Source organism: Carcharodon carcharias, chromosome 33, assembly GCF_017639515.1.
Source record: "Carcharodon carcharias isolate sCarCar2 chromosome 33, sCarCar2.pri, whole genome shotgun sequence".
NCBI lineage: Eukaryota > Metazoa > Chordata > Chondrichthyes > Lamniformes > Lamnidae > Carcharodon > Carcharodon carcharias.
Window position 1 is genome coordinate 4,274,143 of NC_054499.1, and position 16,481 is coordinate 4,290,623.

Here is a 16,481-nt window from a genome sequence, read left to right on the forward strand (position 1 = left end):
GGGGGGGGGGTGGGGATGACGTCTCAATCTTAGCTGAGGACGCGGTGACGTAACGGGAGGGAAAAGGTGGTTGGCTAACGGAGCCGGGCAGCCAATAGGAGACGGAACGCGCCTGAGCGGCGGCCAATGGGCGCGGGAGGGGCGGGGCGAGGCAAGCACCCTCCCCCCCCCCCCCCCCCCCCCCACCAACCACCACCAGCAGGTTTGTCTGCGCCCGCCGGCCGCCTATAAGAAGGAGCGCAAGCGGCACAGCGAGTCTCTCTCGGCTGTGCAACGCTCCGAGCATCTCGCACAGAGGCGTCTACGTTTAAAAAAAAATATATATATAATATTTCTTTAAAAAAAAAAACCCGTATAATGTCCGAAGACGGTGCGGAATACAGGTAATAGGAGGGAGAAAAGAGGTTTCCCCCCAAGCATAAAATATAATCTCGGCAACAAAGATTTGTGGAGGAGGAGGAGGAGGAAGGGGGGGGAAAAATCGTGCCACAAAATGGCCGGTGCGGTGTGGAGGTTAGCGGAAAGAAAAGACGGAGAGTTGTTTCTTTACATAACCTTCTCTTCCCTTCGCGAGGCTGCAGTTAAAAACGCCATGATTGATTTTTTTTTTTTCGCTCTTCCCCCAACCCCCCCCCCCCCCCCTCCCCTCCCCTCCCTCCGCCCGAATTTGAGGAATGGTTTTAGTGATGGAAAGGGTGGGGGGGGGGGGGGGGGGGGGGGGGGTGGGGGGGGGGGGGGCGGGGATGAAATGTTCTGTTAGATGTCGGCCTTACCTTGGTGGTGGCGGCGTCGGCGGGCGGACGAGGTGCTGGTGGTGGTGGTGGTGGTGGTTGATTTAAAGGGGGAGGGGGGGGGGGGGGGAGAAGGGCGCGAGGAAGCCGAGGGGATCTCGCCGGCTGCCGAGGAGAAGCGGCGGCGGCGGCGCCGGCGGCCGCCTGCCCGCGAGCGATCGATCGAACGAGCGAGCGACTGATTGACGGTTGGTCCGGCGCCAACGGCCGTTTTTTTTTTTAAAAAAAAAAGCGTTCGAAAATGGAACGTTGCCGCTCGCCGCGTTCGAAAGGGAGCTCGAGCGAGAGAGGAGATTGGGGGAGGGGTGGGGGAGAGGGAGGGAGGGAGGGAGACGGAGACAAGAGGGGACTCGATCCATCTAAAATGGCGGCTTCCACATCTCTCTCTTTTCTCCCCCCCCCCCCCCCACCCTCCCGGTGAGGTAATTTATGGTGGTGGGGCGGGTGGATTTTTTTTTTTGTTTCTTTTTCCCAATACATGTTCACCGGCAATCGCACATGGCGGAGATTGTGTGTGTGTGTGTAAGAAAGAGAAAAATGAAAGTGGGGGGGGGGGGCGGGGCGGGGGGAGGTGGGGGGAAGAGGGAGGTTTAAAAGGAAACGCCGGGTGGCTGGCTGGCCGGCCGGTTCGCGCGCGCGTGCGCCCGTCCCTGCCGCGAGGAGGGGCCATGTGACTCCACTGCGCAGGCGCCGGGCCACCGCCGCCACCATCTCTCTTCTCCCCCCCCCCCCCTTCTGCGCAACCAGCTTTACGCAGCTGGAGCCGCATGGCCCTGAGTTGTGCGCATGCGTGCGCCGTTTTTCGTCTTTGTTTTTGGTTTTTTGGTTGGGGGGGGGGGAGAGAAAGCGAGAAATTGAATGGGCCTCGAAGCATTAGGTGGCTGTAGTGGGATTTTATGGTGAGAGTTCCTACTGGGATTTTAATGTGAGTTGGGGGTGAGGTGGGCTGCTACTGGGATTTTATGGTGAGAGTTGGGGGTGTGAGGATAGGGTTGTTTGGGCTGACGGAGCTGGGAGATAATTTTTCAAATCCCAGTTGCTTATCTTAAGAAATTTTTTAAAGAAATAGAAGCAGGAGCGCCCCTTCTCTCTCTTTCTCTCCCCCCCCCCCCCATCCTTATCTTTGCTCAGTAGCCCTTAATTCTTTGTGCCTGTTGTCGCTGATGGGAATCACCTGCCCTTTCCTGCTCATCTTGTGTAATATTTGCAAGCCTGTTATGCAATAAAAAGGGGTGGGATTGAGCCGCTGAGTGTTGATGACTAATGTTGCTACATCACCTTTTGAACACCGCAGCAAACCCTGTTATCCCGCAATCGTTTAGTAATCTGAATCTCACCTACTGCCCTGTCCTTCAGCCAGCCTGTGTGTATTTCTAACCTTATTTTTCATTAATTTTTTTTTAGATCTAATGATCATGGCTGTCCTGATGGAATGGAGCCTGAAGGGGTTATTGAGGTGAGTAACATGAAGCCATGGCTGTGAGATGAACAGCTTTAAAGTTCAGTTAGAAATTGTGTTCCAACAATGTACGTACTTGCTCTCCTCCAATATGCTCCTGTGATTGGGATATTCCATGCATCCATACTAAGTATAAGCTGTGAGTAGACTGGCATCAGTGGGCATCACAGCAGCTTGTGGTTCTCTTTATATGCTGCTATATTTCCATGTGTACTGTGTTGCCCAACACTTGGCTCTCTCCCCAGTCAATGGGCAAGGAGGTACCTTTGTGGTACTGTCTTTTAATCTGATTTGGGGTATAATAATTAACCCATGTTCATCCCAGTATGTTCCAACTGTGAATCGATACTGGTTCATGCAATGGGTACAAGAAATCTATTATCAATCCACAGCCCCTGAGATAGAGAATTCTAAAGATTCACAACCCTCTGAAGAAATTTCTCATCTAAGTCTTAAATGGCCTGTTTTTATCTTGTGGCTATGTCCTAGATTCTCCAGGCAGGGTGATCAGCCTTTCATAATTTTCCCTGTTATCCCTCTTGAACAAGTTTCAAGGAGACACAGCACAGGAGGACACCGTTCAGTGCATATTGTCTGCACTGGCTCCTTGGTGTCCAATAAATTTCACTCCCCATAGCTATAGTGTAATCATGAGTGATGTTGTCATAGAAGAGCTAATTAGCATCCAAGAAACAGACCTGCAGACATCTTGAAACACCAGACAATTGAATTGTTGTCTTTGCTCGGCAACAGTGTTGAGAGCTTGCAATTGTGCTAAAGTGAGTATTGAAGCTGGGAGCAGGTTCTGATATATTCCATTTGACATTTAGAATGTTTGCATTTGCAGAGCAACTGGACTGAGATTGTCGATAACTTTGATGACATGAACCTCCGGGAAAATCTCCTTCGTGGGATCTATGCCTATGGTTTTGAAAAGCCATCTGCCATCCAGCAGCGAGCCATTCTTCCCTGCATCAGGGGTAGGAATCACACGGAATAATAACCACAAAACCTCCCACAAGGGCAAGTTTAGGAACAAGATGTTGAGCACAATTAAATAATGGTTAGCACAGCAATGTTTGAAAGTTTATTCATGGTTATACACACGTGAGCATTACTTCTCATACTGGGGTGGAATTTTGCAAGGGTGGGTTCTTAACACATGGGAAATCTTTACTATGTAGTGTTGACATATTTCCGTCAGTACTGAACTGCTTTGGGATAACTAAATTTTGAGTATAGGCCCTGTCCCCAATCAGTGGACAAGGAGGTACCTTTATTGTGGTACTATGTCTTAAATCTGATCTGGGGTATAGTAATTACCCCATATTCATCCCAGTATGTTCCATCAGTGAATCTATACTGGTTCATGCTATGGACACAAGATGTGTGAAAACTTCAGCTTATTGGTGCCCAGTTACAAGCAAATACAGTGGAGCCTCCCATTACGGCATGGTAATTTGGATGACAATCCTGTAATGGTGAAAGAAATTGCCAGTGGTTTTGTATTGAGTCTGACTGTTTTCAAGAAAGAGTTAGATATAGCTCTTAGGGTGAAAGGTATCAAAGGATATAGGGAGAAAGTGGGAGCAGGCTATTGAGTTGGATGATCAGCCATGATCATGATGAACGGTGGAGCAGGCTTGAAGGGCTGAAAAGTCTACTCCTGCTCCTATTTTCTGTTTCTATGACTGAGGTGGGATGTGTACATATAATGCGAGTTTATCCTGGATTTATGGAGCTGCTTGTTGATCAACATTTATGATACTGGATTGGTCCTATTGAACAACATGAACTAACTTGCACTATTGGTGACCTCTTCTAGAGTACGATGTCATTGCCCAGGCTCAGTCGGGGACGGGCAAAACTGCCACGTTTGCCATTTCTATCTTGCAGCAGCTAGATGTGGGCCTAAAGGAGACACAGGCCTTGGTGTTGGCCCCAACTAGGGAGCTGGCTCTACAGGTAAGGGCGCTTCACTTTTTCTTTGCTTTTTGTTTTCTGAAGGTGGCTTCTGCACTTGCTGGCTGTAAATTGGTAGTGTCCAAAGTCAGTGGGTGCAGGCTTAATTTCTGTATTTCAGCCAGGTCATGTTCACTCAGTTTGGCTTTATAAAAGTGCTCTTTGCAGAGAGACTGGCCTGTTGCAGGCGAGTCTTGTAGATTCAGGTTGCTCAGTGTACAGAAAGCTTTGTTGGTTTGTTAATTCTGTTCTGGATTGTTAACATTGAGGTTCCTGGGTAACGTTCTCTACGTTCGTTTTTAGATTCAGAAGGTTATTGTGGCTTTGGGAGACTACATGGGTGGGACCTGCTTCTCCTGCATTGGTGGAACCAGTATCCGATCAGACATGCAGAAGTTTCAGCTGGAGGCTCCACATATTGTGGTTGGGACCCCAGGCCGTGTATTTGATATGATGAACCGGCAGCATCTTTGTAAGTACATTGGAAGAAAGGGTTTGATTTTGGGAGTACGGGCCACAGTCAGATGAATGTATTCCAGAGCCCAAGCTGTATAAAAAGCTTAAAAAAATATTCTATGTGCTTTGCACATTCTGTAATATCGTACAATCAATGTGGTACTTCAATAGAAACACTGGCTGCGTCTGGAGGAAGAAAGAGTCCAGCATGCTTCTTAATGTTAACTCTGTTCCCCTCTCCACAAATGCTGCCAGACTTGCTGAGATTTTCTAGAATTTTTTTATTCTTGATTTCCAGCATATCCATATTTTGCTTTTAATGAGTACTTTATATCTACACCCAATAAAGCCCCTCAAGCAGCTAATCAGAAAGTGGACAGTTGATCTGTTTTTATTTGGCTGCAGGTTGAATGTTGGTTAGTCCCATGTGCTTAATAAAGAGCAGTATCTCACCTGAATGGTGGCACCTATTTTAATAGTATAACTTTCTCTATCTTGCACCTGGCTAGGTTGGCTGAGTTCTGTGCCAGAGAGTCCAGATTCTCAGCTGGTTCAGGGATGTTGTTAGCTAGGTTCCTTTTGGTAAACAGATTTTGTTGCTAAGAAACAAACTGGCATGTTTTAATGCTTACTTTTTGTTTTAGCTACAAGGTACATCAAGATGTTTGTTTTGGATGAAGCAGATGAAATGTTGAGCAGAGGTTTCAAGGACCAGATCTATGAAATATTCCAGAAACTCAACACTTCAATTCAGGTACGTCTGCTATATGCTAGAACAAGCATGACCCAGTTTGTGTCACATGTAGGTTTTAAATCAGTTTTACTAGTTGCAGACAGATCTTGGCATTCTTTATTAATATGACAATTGATATAACCAACCCTCCAGATCTTGGTCAGTATGTTCAAAATGAAATCTTGTGCACATTGAGCTGAGTAGCTTGGGTTTTAGGGGCAAATTTACCAGAAGTTGTGGATTGTGGGTTAGATCATAAGTGTAAACTGTGATTAGGATTCACTCAGCTTGGTTCCAGGATAGTCCTGTCATAGACATTGTCCAGTGCAAGCATCCTACTGAAGCTGGGAACTTTGGTTAATTCTGATGTTCTCAGCAATGACAGTTGGATTTGTTGGGACATAAATTATACCCCACCCACATTGATCTAGGAGAAGTGGACCTCTTTCTTAATGTCCGTTGCTGTTACCTGTAGATGTGGTGGGTACAGTCTTGCTGATCACAACACTGTATTCAGACATTGCTCTGAATTCTGAAGCCCTCTAACTGCTTCCCTTTTTTTAAACAGGTGGTTTTGTTATCTGCCACAATGCCTTCTGATGTGCTGGAAGTGACAAAGAAGTTCATGCGTGACCCAATTCGCATTCTTGTGAAGAAAGAGGAATTGACACTGGAGGGAATCAGACAGTTCTACATTAATGTGGAGCGAGAGGTGAGTGGCAGTGGGATTTTCTTGCCAAATTTGCCACCACTTCACAGCCAGGTTGGGGAGGGAGATAATGTAACAACCTCCTGTTAAACTCAGTTAAGCTACTTGTGTCCAGAGAGTGCTTTATTTCCATGTGGGCTTTGTGCCACATTGGGATGTTCTCTCTTTGGTAGAGAGACAACCTGCACTCCACTGTGGATTACAGCTTTCGGTGGTTTTACACAACTATTATGCAGTTGACAGATTTATCCAAATAGCATATTACAGGGTCTCAAATCTCAATGCGGTAACATTGAATTACAGGAACATTTTGTAATGCTGCATCTGTTAGTGTTTAAAGCAGTTTGCCATCTGCTTCTCCCTAGGAGTGGAAGCTGGACACTTTGTGTGATCTGTATGAGACTCTCACCATCACTCAGGCTGTTATATTCATCAACACACGGAGAAAGGTGGATTGGCTGACAGAGAAAATGCTTGCGAGAGATTTCACAGTCTCCGCTCTGGTGAGGTTCAATAAAATGTTGCAGTTTCTCTTTCTCCATGAATATTTTATTTTAGTGTTATCACAGCCAACTCTGTTCATAGCAATCTATCTGGTGGCATGACTAAATCTGGGTGTGATTGCTTCAATTAGGCCTTTGACCAATGATTTATTGAGGGGAGTGGCTGCAGACCATCACAATAGTTGTGGTGTGGAACTAATTGCTTCTGCATTTGTTACAGCACGGTGACATGGAACAGAAGGAGAGGGATCTCATTATGAGAGAATTCCGATCTGGATCCAGTCGTGTTCTCATTACTACTGACTTGCTGGTAAGTTGAGGTGTTTAATTCTGACTGACATAACCTTGTGTAAATGGCAGTTTGCATCTGAAAGAGGACATTAATGTAGCAAGGACTTGATGCTGTGGTGATCTGCTTGGGTTTTTACAAAAATATTTAGTAAAGCTCCAGAGAGCCCCTTGTTTTCCATGAAAGCCACTTGTGCTTTGTTGGATTTTGGCTTTTTGGTAGAATAATGGACTGTACTCCACAGTGAATTCTGGATTTGGCCCAAGTTCACTACTTAATACGCAGTCAACAGTGTAAGTCTGGACTAGGTGTCATCTTGTTTATTTATCTCTTTACATTCAGTGGTTAGGTGGGTCCCCAAGCATTTTGAAATTTGTTAGTTTTTATTTTGACCTGATTTAATATACCTTCTGTGAAAAAGTCAACCCTTCTGTATAATGAGCTGCTGCTTTACGTGGCTGGTATCAACATTACCCAAGCCTCTTGTGAATATAGCCTATCTGCTCACTGAAATGAAGCCATTGACATTAAAGTCTGAAGTTATTTGTCTTGTTGGTATCTAATAAAGCTGGTGGATTTATTTTAGGCTCGTGGAATTGATGTTCAGCAAGTGTCTCTGGTTATCAACTATGATCTGCCTTCCAACCGTGAGAACTATATTCACAGGTGAGTGGTGAGCTTCATCTTCCCACAATTGGCCTGCTTATCTGCCATGGTGCATGCCACAAACACTCAACTTTACTTCCTTGTGCCCACTCCCTGCCCCTGCAGAATTGGTCGTGGTGGCCGCTTTGGACGTAAGGGTGTTGCCATAAATCTGATCACTGAAGAGGACAGACGGACACTCCGTGACATTGAATCGTTCTACAACACTACTGTGGATGAGATGCCTATGAATGTGGCCGACCTGATCTGATTGAGTTTTGCGAAGCTGTGATTGAGGCTGTGAATGCTGACTGGTTTACTTGCAATCACAGGTTCTTTTCTTTTTAAACTTGGTGTTGAGTGTCACCTGGATGCTCAGAACTGATCATTGCGTGCAACACTGGTGATCAGCTTCCTCGTCCTTCCTCCTTGAAAGGTTCAGACTGGCAATGGGGTGGGGAAAGAAAATACTTATAGGGTCATTAAAAATTCTGGGTAAGTACTTTTTCAGGCCCAGTTGTCTTTTAGATTTAGTAGCATTAGATATTCTTCATCATGTAACCATGTACTTGCGGGCCCGGAAGTATCACAGATGTTTGCAGTCTGCCAACTACGTGAAACCAGCTTACTTCAGGATAATGTTTTAGGATTCGGAGTGGAGTATGGGATAGCCTTCGTGAGATGTGTGCTAATCACGGACAGAGATCATGTACAAATCTTGCATTGTCTGTATAGTATTTATTAAATGCTGTTCAATAAATTTGTATTTGTTTAAGTGCATTGTCCTGGGAATCTTCAATGGTCTTAATAACTTTGTGCTTTGGAACAGGACAGGGACTGACTTGATATGTGTATGTGGGACTTTTTTGTCCCATATCCACAAATTCCCAGAGTGGGAAAACATGGGGGTGGGGGGGGGGGGGTGGGGTTTGGTGTGGTGATGACCTTTGCTTAATGATGCTTGTGCAGAGAGCTACTACTCTGCCTGTTGATGGTGTGGGCTGTACGTTTTGTAGCTGCTTGTGTGCTTGTCAGAGACTAATATATATCGGGCCTGCTTGTGGGCTTTTCCCCTCCTGTGATATCTCCATTCCTCTGCCCAAAGTACAGCAAGTTGTTGAGCTCACCTCATGTTGCTGCAGAGTAGTGTCCTGTGTCTGTTCTCGTGCATCTGGCTTTGGATGTTGCACTTTATAAAGTCATGTATTATTGAACATTAAACTTGGTAAAAGACTCACCACTGATGTTTGGTTACATTATTTTACTAATCTTTGATTCTACTGCTGTTCTCACTGAAAAGTGACATTCGAGATGCAGGGAAAAGCTTGATGATTAGTGGTGCCAATGAATCTTGAGCTTTTTCCCATTACCCAGCCAGTTCTCAACCCACCTTGTTTGGTATTTGCTGCTAGGACAAGGCAGTGAGCTCTAGATAAAAATCAAGGTAACAGACTCCAGTTGGCCGAATCTGTCCACAAACGGTGAAGCTAAAACAACCCTGGGTTTCTGTGCATCGATCAATTGCAAACTAATACTGACTCTGATTTATAAACACATGATGAGGGGCCCATCTAAACTCAAGATTTTTCCTTTTTTGTTGTACTACTCCCAGGCTAAACTCAGATCCTGACTTGCAGGTAGAGCCTTTTATCTAATATGTATGAATGAAGTGACTCAATTTGGGAGGAGCAATTGAAATGGCACTATTTGGGGCTGGAGTTAAGGGCTTGGCATTACCAGTCCAGTATTCATATGTTGCTGGTTAGGCCTCAGGTGGAACATGTACCATTCTGGCCTTTGAGGAGGATGTTGAGGTCTTGGTCCAAGTGCAGAGGGTGAGTTAAGTTATGTGGAGAAGCTGGGATGGTTATGGAGGAACCTAATATAAATGTTCAAAATTAAAGGGCTTTTGATAAGAGTAGAGAAAAGCTCAAGTGGGTTGCTGATCAGATTTAAATGTAAATGGAAGAATGAGATTTTCAGGGTGAAGAGATCTAGAAGTGTCAAAGGGTAATGTAAGTAGATTCTACACTTGGCAATCTTCAAAAAGCACTTGGAGCTACTTTTGCCAGGTTATGGGGAGCAAATTGAGTTGTGGAAGAAACCAGTGGAACTAGAGATTTCCAGAAGATTAGATATAACCTCGTCTGCTGATTATTCAAAATGCAATTCTCAACTGCAGTGCTCAAAATGCTTAACAGGTCAGGCGACATCAGATAGTTTTATGGTTGACTCATGCGGGGGTGGGGGGGGATTTCTTCACTCGTGAATCTTTGGAATTCTCCACTGGAAGTTCAGTCATGGAGTATGTTCAAGACAAATTTCTAGATCGTAAAGGCATCAAGGGATAGTGTAGGAAAATGATTTTGAGCCATGATCTAATTGAAGGGTAGAAGCTATCAAATGACAAGGGTTGATGGTGCAAGATAAGTGGGTCCAGAGGAGGGCCATAACTCTAGATTAAGTATAGTTATGGATAAGATTGGGTCAGAAATATAAGTTCTAAACTGCGGAAAGGCTAATTTTACTAAAATGAGGTGTGATTTGGCCCAAAGAACAGGAGATAACTAGGGAAATTAGGGTTAATTGGGAACCTTAGGTGATGTGTGCATGCTAAATAGGATAGCAATGAACTGGTCAGGTGGGCAGAACAGTGGCGAATGGAATTCAACCCAGAGAAGTGAGAGGTAATGCACTTGGAGGGCTAATGTGGCATGGGATTACACTGGTAGGACCTGGAAGGTACTGAAAATCAGAGGGACCTTGGTGTGCATAACCACAGATCCCTGAAGGTGGTAGGGTAGGTAAATAAGGTGGTTAAGGCACATCGGGTAGTTGCCTTTATTAGCTGAGGCATAGAATGCAAAAGCAGGAAGGTTATGCTGGAACTGTATTAAACACTGGTTAGTCCACAACTAGAGTATTGCTTACAGTTCTGGTCGTCACATTAGAAGGATGTGATTGCACTGGAGAGGGTGCAGAGATTTATCAGGATGCTGCCTGGGCTGGAGGGCCTGATCTATGAGGGAAGATTGGATAGGCTGGGGTTGTTTTCCTTGGAGCAGTGAAGGTTGAGAGGGAACCTGGTAAGAGGTGTATATAAGATTGAGGGGTATAGATGGGGTGGATAGGAAGGCACTTCTCCCATGAGAGGGGTCAATAATCAGGGAGCATAGATTTAAGGCAAGAGGTAGGCTAAGAGGGGAGTTGAGAGATTTTTTCACCCAGAGGGTGGTGGGATTCTGGAAATCACTGGCTGAAAGGGTGGTTTGAGTCAGAAACACTTGTAATGTTTAAGAAGTATTTAGATATTCACTTGTGTTGCCATAGCCTCCAGGGCGATGGGCCAAACACTGGAAAATGGGATTAGTGTAGTCAGATCTTTGTTGACTGGTGTGGACATGATGGGCTGAATGGCCTCCTGTGCTGTACACATAAGGGAAGAAACAAGAATTGAGTCCTGAGGAGGAGAGAAACCCTGCAATCACCCCAGGATCCTTCTCTTTGACCCCATCCCTTCTAACTGATGGATCCAGAGGAGGAGAGGAACACTCAGAATGCAGCAAAGAGAAAGTTTCCCCCCCCCCCCCCTCTGGCCCCAGGGGTGTACTGCAGTTCAAGGCCCATTCACTTCTCTTGACAATAGATGGCGTAGTTGCTATGTTGATACTTGCCTTGATGGAAAGGCCAGTCACCCACAGACTTGAGTTTACACAATAACAAAGATAGTGGGATGGGTACTGAAAATTGGGCCAAATAGGGTGATTTAAGGAGCATTTTGAATAATTGATTTTATGGGAGGGAATGCCGGAGCTCAGGATCTAGGCAGCTGAACACACCTTATAGTGGAGGCATCAATGATTTGATGAAAAGAAGCCAGAATTGGAGGAGAAAGGAGATAGCGGAGAGTTATGGGGCTGTAGGAGGTTATGGGGTGAAGAGATACTACCCCCCTCCCTCACTTGCAAAAACAGTACTGAAGGAGCACAGCACTGTGAGTAGTCAGTGCCAAGGGAGTGCTGCGCTGTTGGAGGGTCAATACTGAGGGAGCACAACAGAGGGATAGTGTGAAGGGAGTGTGACGCTGTTGGAGCGGCCATTACAAATTAATTTTGGATTATTCCAATATCCATCAGGGAAGGGAACCTGTCACAACCCAGTCTCATTCCACACCCTTGCTCCAGTCCTACTCTGGACTCAATGGAGAGCGAAATGGGAAGGGGTATAAGACAGTTGTCTCTCGAACCCATCCCATTCCTGTTTATCTTGGTGTTTAGATCTTAATCCTTCACCCCAACCAAGAGAACCAATTAGTTGTGAAAGCAACCATCGGTTATCTGAAGAATGGGCAGTAAATGGGGCCTCGTTCATGTCTCCTCTGAGTAAATGACAAAGCCAAGTTCGCTGGCTCCTGGTGCAAATGGCAGGGGTTAGTGCTGACTCACTCCCTGTCACGTAAAGAATGAGTGGGCCTGAGGTCCATGAGGTAATCGGGAGTCTGCAGAAGGAGAGGGTGGCAGAGGAAGTGATTCAAAATGAGATGAGAAAATTTCTTCGCTGAATTTGTGAAATTCTCTACCTCGAGAGCTGTGGATGCTCGCATTGAATATACTCAAGACAGATGGTTAGGGGAGGAAAATGAAGATCAGTCATGGCTGACAGCTCCTATTTCTTAATGCTGTTAAAATCATCTAGTAGCCAAGGGCAGAGATTGATCAGTTTTAACCCTGGGAAGAGGCCAGTCAGCCCCTTGTGTTTGTTCTATCATTAATTAGACAGTGGCTAAGAGAAGAACCTTGTGCCAAATGCTTCTGATGTGACTCAACTTATCATGTGTTGGTCATAAGAAACAGGACAAGGAACTGCCATCCTCATCAACTTTCACTCTGTAAATACCCAGACTTGCGTTGGGAGAGGAATAGAGAAGTTTTGTGATTCTCTTAACCATTCTGTGAAGTCACACAGCAAGGAAGGAATCCTCCCTGTCTATACTGAGTGAGCCTATCTCAGCCAGGCTGGGGTGTACAAGGCTATGGGAACTTGAACAGAAGAATTAGGAGCAGGCGTATGCCATGTTGCCCCACGAGCATGCAGCACCATTCAATAAGATTAAGGCCTCAAATCCACTTTCCTGTCTACCCCCTCCCCCATAGCCCTTGACTCCTTTGCTAATCAAAAATCTGCCTAACTCGGCCTTGAGTGTATTCGATGACCCAGCTTCCACTGCTCCCTAGGGAAGGGGATTCCACAGACTAACAGCCCTAAGAGAAGAAAATTCTCGTCATATCTGTCTTAAATGGGAGACCCCAAATTTTTAAGCAGTGTCCCCCAGTACTAGACTCTCCCACAAGGGAAAACATCCTCCCAGCATACACCCCTCAGGATCTTATATGTTTCAATAAGATCCTCTGTCTAAATTGTTCTAAACTCCAATGGATACAGGCCCAACCTGTCAACCCTTTCCCTCATGGGATAACCCCCTCATCCAGGAATCAGACAAGTGAACCATCTCAGAATTGCTCCTAATGCAATTATATCCTTTCTTGAGTAAGGAGGCCAGAACTGTACACGGTACTTCAGATGTGGTCTCAAAATGTCCATTACAACTGTCACAAAACTTCCCATTCATGGACTCACAAAGACGTTTACAGCACAGAAGGAGGCCATTCAGCCCATCATTTCTGTGCCAGTCAACAAAGATCTGACTACACTAATCCCATTTTCCAGCGTTTGGCCTATAGCCCTGGAGGCTTTGGCAACACAAGTGAATATCTACTTAAATATTACGAGAGTTTCTGACGCAACCACCCTTTCAGGCAGTGAGTTCCAGAGTCCCACCACCCTCTGGGTGAAAAAATTTCTCGTCAACTCCCCTCTTAGCCTTCTACCTCTTACCTTAAATCTATGCCCCCTGGTTATTGACCCTTCTACTAATGGAAAAAGTGCCTTCCTATCCATCCTGTCTATGCCCCTCAATCTTATATACACCTTTATCAGGTCCCCCCTCAACCTTCACTGCTCCAAGGAAAACAACCCCAGCCTATCCAATCTTTCCTCATAGCTCAGGCCCTCCAGCCCAGGCAACATCCTGGTGAATCTCTGCACCCTCTCCAGTGCAATCACATCCTTCCTATAATGTGGTGACCACAACTGCACGCAGTACTCCAGTTGTGGCCTAACCAGCATTTTATACAGTTCCAGCATAACCTCCCTGCTCTTGTATTCTATGCCTCGGCTAATAAAGGCAAGTATCCCATATGCCTTCTTAACCAGCTTACCTACCTGTCCTGCTACCTTCAGGGATCTGTGGATATGCACACCAAGGTCCCTCTGATCTTCAGTACTTTCCAGGGTCCTATCATTTATAGTATAATCCCTTGCCTTGTTAGCCTCCCCAAACACAACCTTGCACTTTTCCAGGTTGAATTCCATTCACCTCTGCTCTGCCCACCTGACCAGTCAATTGATATCCTCCTGTAGTTTATGGCTATCCTCCTCACTATTTACCACCCTACCAATTTTCGTGTAATCTGTGAGCCTCTTTATCATATTCGTTATATTTGAGTCCAAATCATTTAAGTATACCACAAACAGCAAGGGTCCCAGCACCAAGCCCTGCGGAACCTCACTGAAAACAGACTTCCAGTCACAGAAACATCCCTCTACCATCACCCTCTGCTTCCTGCCTCTCAGCCAGTTTTGGATCCAAAGTGCCACTTTGCCTTGGATCCCGTGGGCTCTTACTTGCTTGACTAGTCTGCCATGAGGGAGTTTATCAAAAACCTTCCTAAAGTCCATGTAGACCACATCAAATGTATTACCCTGATCAACACTCCTGGTTACCTCCAAAAAATTCAATCATATTTGCCAAAAATGACCTTTCCTTAAAAGATCCATGCTGGCTATCCCTGATTAATCCGTGTCTCTCCATGTGCAGATATATTCCGTCCCTCAGAATTCTTTCTGGTAACTTCCCCACCACTGAGGTCTGACTGACTGGCCTGTAATTTCCTGGTCTATCCCTTCCTCCCTTTTTTAATAATGGAACAATGTTAGCAGTTCTCCAGTCCTCTGTCATTTCAACCTGTGGCCAGAGAGGATTTGAAAATTACTGCCAGGGCCCCTGATATCTCTTCCCTTGCCTCCGTCAACAGCCTGGGATACATCTCACCCAGGCCTGTGGATTTATCCACTTTTATGGCCACTAAACCCGCTTGTACTTCCTCTCTCTCTCCCTCTGTTAATTTCCTCTAATATTTCACAATCCTCCACTCTGATGTCTATATCTACATCGTCCTTTTCCATTGTGAAAACCAATGCAAAGGATTCATTGTAGACTGTACCCACGTCGTCTGGGTCCACACCTCTATGGTCCCTAATTGGCCCTACTCTTTCCCTAGTTATTCTCTTGCTCCTTATATATTTAAAAAACTCCTTTGGGTTTTCCTTTATTCTACCCACCAATGCTTTCTCTACACTCTCTTAGCTTTCCTAATTCCCTTTTTAAGTTCCCCCCTGCACTTTTTATACTGCTCTAGGGACTCTGTCATACTGAGCCCTCGGTATCTGCCATAGCTTCTTTTTTTCTTAATCCTAACCTTTATGCCCCTTGACATCCAGGGTTCTCTGGACTTGGTCCCCTGCTTTGACTTTATGGAAATATATTTGCACATGTTGCTATAACATCTTGCTATTTCCTCCTTGAATGCCTCCCACTGCTCTGACACAGTTTTACCTGCAAGGGTGCTGCTCCCAGTCCACCTGGGCCAAATCGTATCTCATCTTAGTAAAATTATCCTTTCCTCAGTTTAGATCTTTAATTCCCAGCCCAACCTTATCCTATTGCATAACTATCCTAAATCTAACTGAGTTATGGTCACTATCTCCAAAATGCTCCCCTACTGATATGCCTTTCACCTGCCTGGGCTCATTTCCCTCTCTGCTTGCACTTCCTTAAGCTGCAGGGTGACCAAGTCCTGAAATGTGCTATCCATGGACCTCTCAATCTCGTGAATGCACTGTAGTGCCCCGAGCTGCCGCTCAAGCTAGAGTTGCTCCAATCAGAGGCACCTCATGCACACATGGTCACCCAGGCCACCAGGAGTGTCTAGGATTTCCCACGTAGCGCAGGATATGCAAATCACAGGACTGTGCTCCCCAGACATATCTTAACTAAATAGAATATGGACCCTTGCTTTTATTTTACCCTTACTCCTACTTGAGTAATTTTTTTTTTGCAAAAATATATATTCATAAAAAATCTTCAACATTCCAAACCATTTCAAAATCACCATCACAAAAGTACAATCAGGTTCAACTTTTACAACGTGTATCACAAGATGCATCAGTACAAACAATGAATATTACAATCATTTGAGCTGTACAGCCTGAGGGGCTCTACACAGTTCCCAGTCCCTCGGTGCCCTATAGCAGAAAGGTCTTAGGCAGCGACCCTTCCCCATTGGGCCTTTGCAGTGGCTGCCCCAAGCTTTAGTGCGTCCCTCAGCACGTAGTCCTGGACCTTGGAATGTGCCAGTCTGCAACACTTGGTCAGGGACAACTCTTTGCGCTGGAAGACCAACAAGTTACGGGCAGACCAAAGAGCGTCTTTCACCGAGTTGATGATCCTCCAGCTGCAGTTGATGTTTGTCTCGGTGTGTGTCCCTGGGAACAGCCCGTAGAGCACAGAGTCCTGTGTCACAGAACTGCTCGGGATGAACCTCAACAGAAACCACTGCATCTCTCTCCAGACCTTCTTTACAAAGGCACAATCCACAAGGAGGTGAACAACGGTCTCGTCCCCACCACAGCCACCGAGGGCAACGTGCAGAGGGGGTGAGACTCCTGGCGTGTAGGAAGGATCTGACAGGGAGGGCCTTTCTCACCACCAGACAAGCTACATGTTGGTGCTTGTTGGAAAGTTCTGGCGATGAG

At 45.7% G+C, this 16,481-nt stretch overlaps 1 protein-coding gene across 1 annotated transcript; it reads left to right on the forward strand.

Moving 5' to 3' along the window:
- Nucleotides 1-233: 233 nt before the first annotated feature.
- Nucleotides 234-8,784, forward strand: LOC121272380 (eukaryotic initiation factor 4A-I-like). The gene is made up of 11 exons (XM_041179033.1): nucleotides 234-383; nucleotides 2,196-2,247; nucleotides 3,098-3,230; nucleotides 4,076-4,215; nucleotides 4,516-4,684; nucleotides 5,313-5,422; nucleotides 5,970-6,113; nucleotides 6,476-6,613; nucleotides 6,834-6,923; nucleotides 7,489-7,568; nucleotides 7,674-8,784. Exons 1-11 carry the CDS (start codon nucleotides 358-360, stop codon nucleotides 7,816-7,818), a joined length of 1,227 nt encoding a protein of 408 aa, XP_041034967.1. The 5' UTR covers nucleotides 234-357; the 3' UTR covers nucleotides 7,819-8,784.
- The last annotated feature ends 7,697 nt before the right edge of the window (nucleotides 8,785-16,481 follow it).

Excerpts from the sequence above, each read along its gene's own strand:
- LOC121272380 (XM_041179033.1), top strand. The coding sequence starts at position 358 with ATGTCCGAAGACGGTGCGGAATACAG. Across the intron at positions 4,216-4,515 it reads CTAGGGAGCTGGCTCTACAG|ATTCAGAAGGTTATTGTGGC; the intron begins GTAAGGGCGCTT and ends GTTCGTTTTTAG. Across the intron at positions 5,423-5,969 it reads AACTCAACACTTCAATTCAG|GTGGTTTTGTTATCTGCCAC; the intron begins GTACGTCTGCTA and ends TTTTTTAAACAG.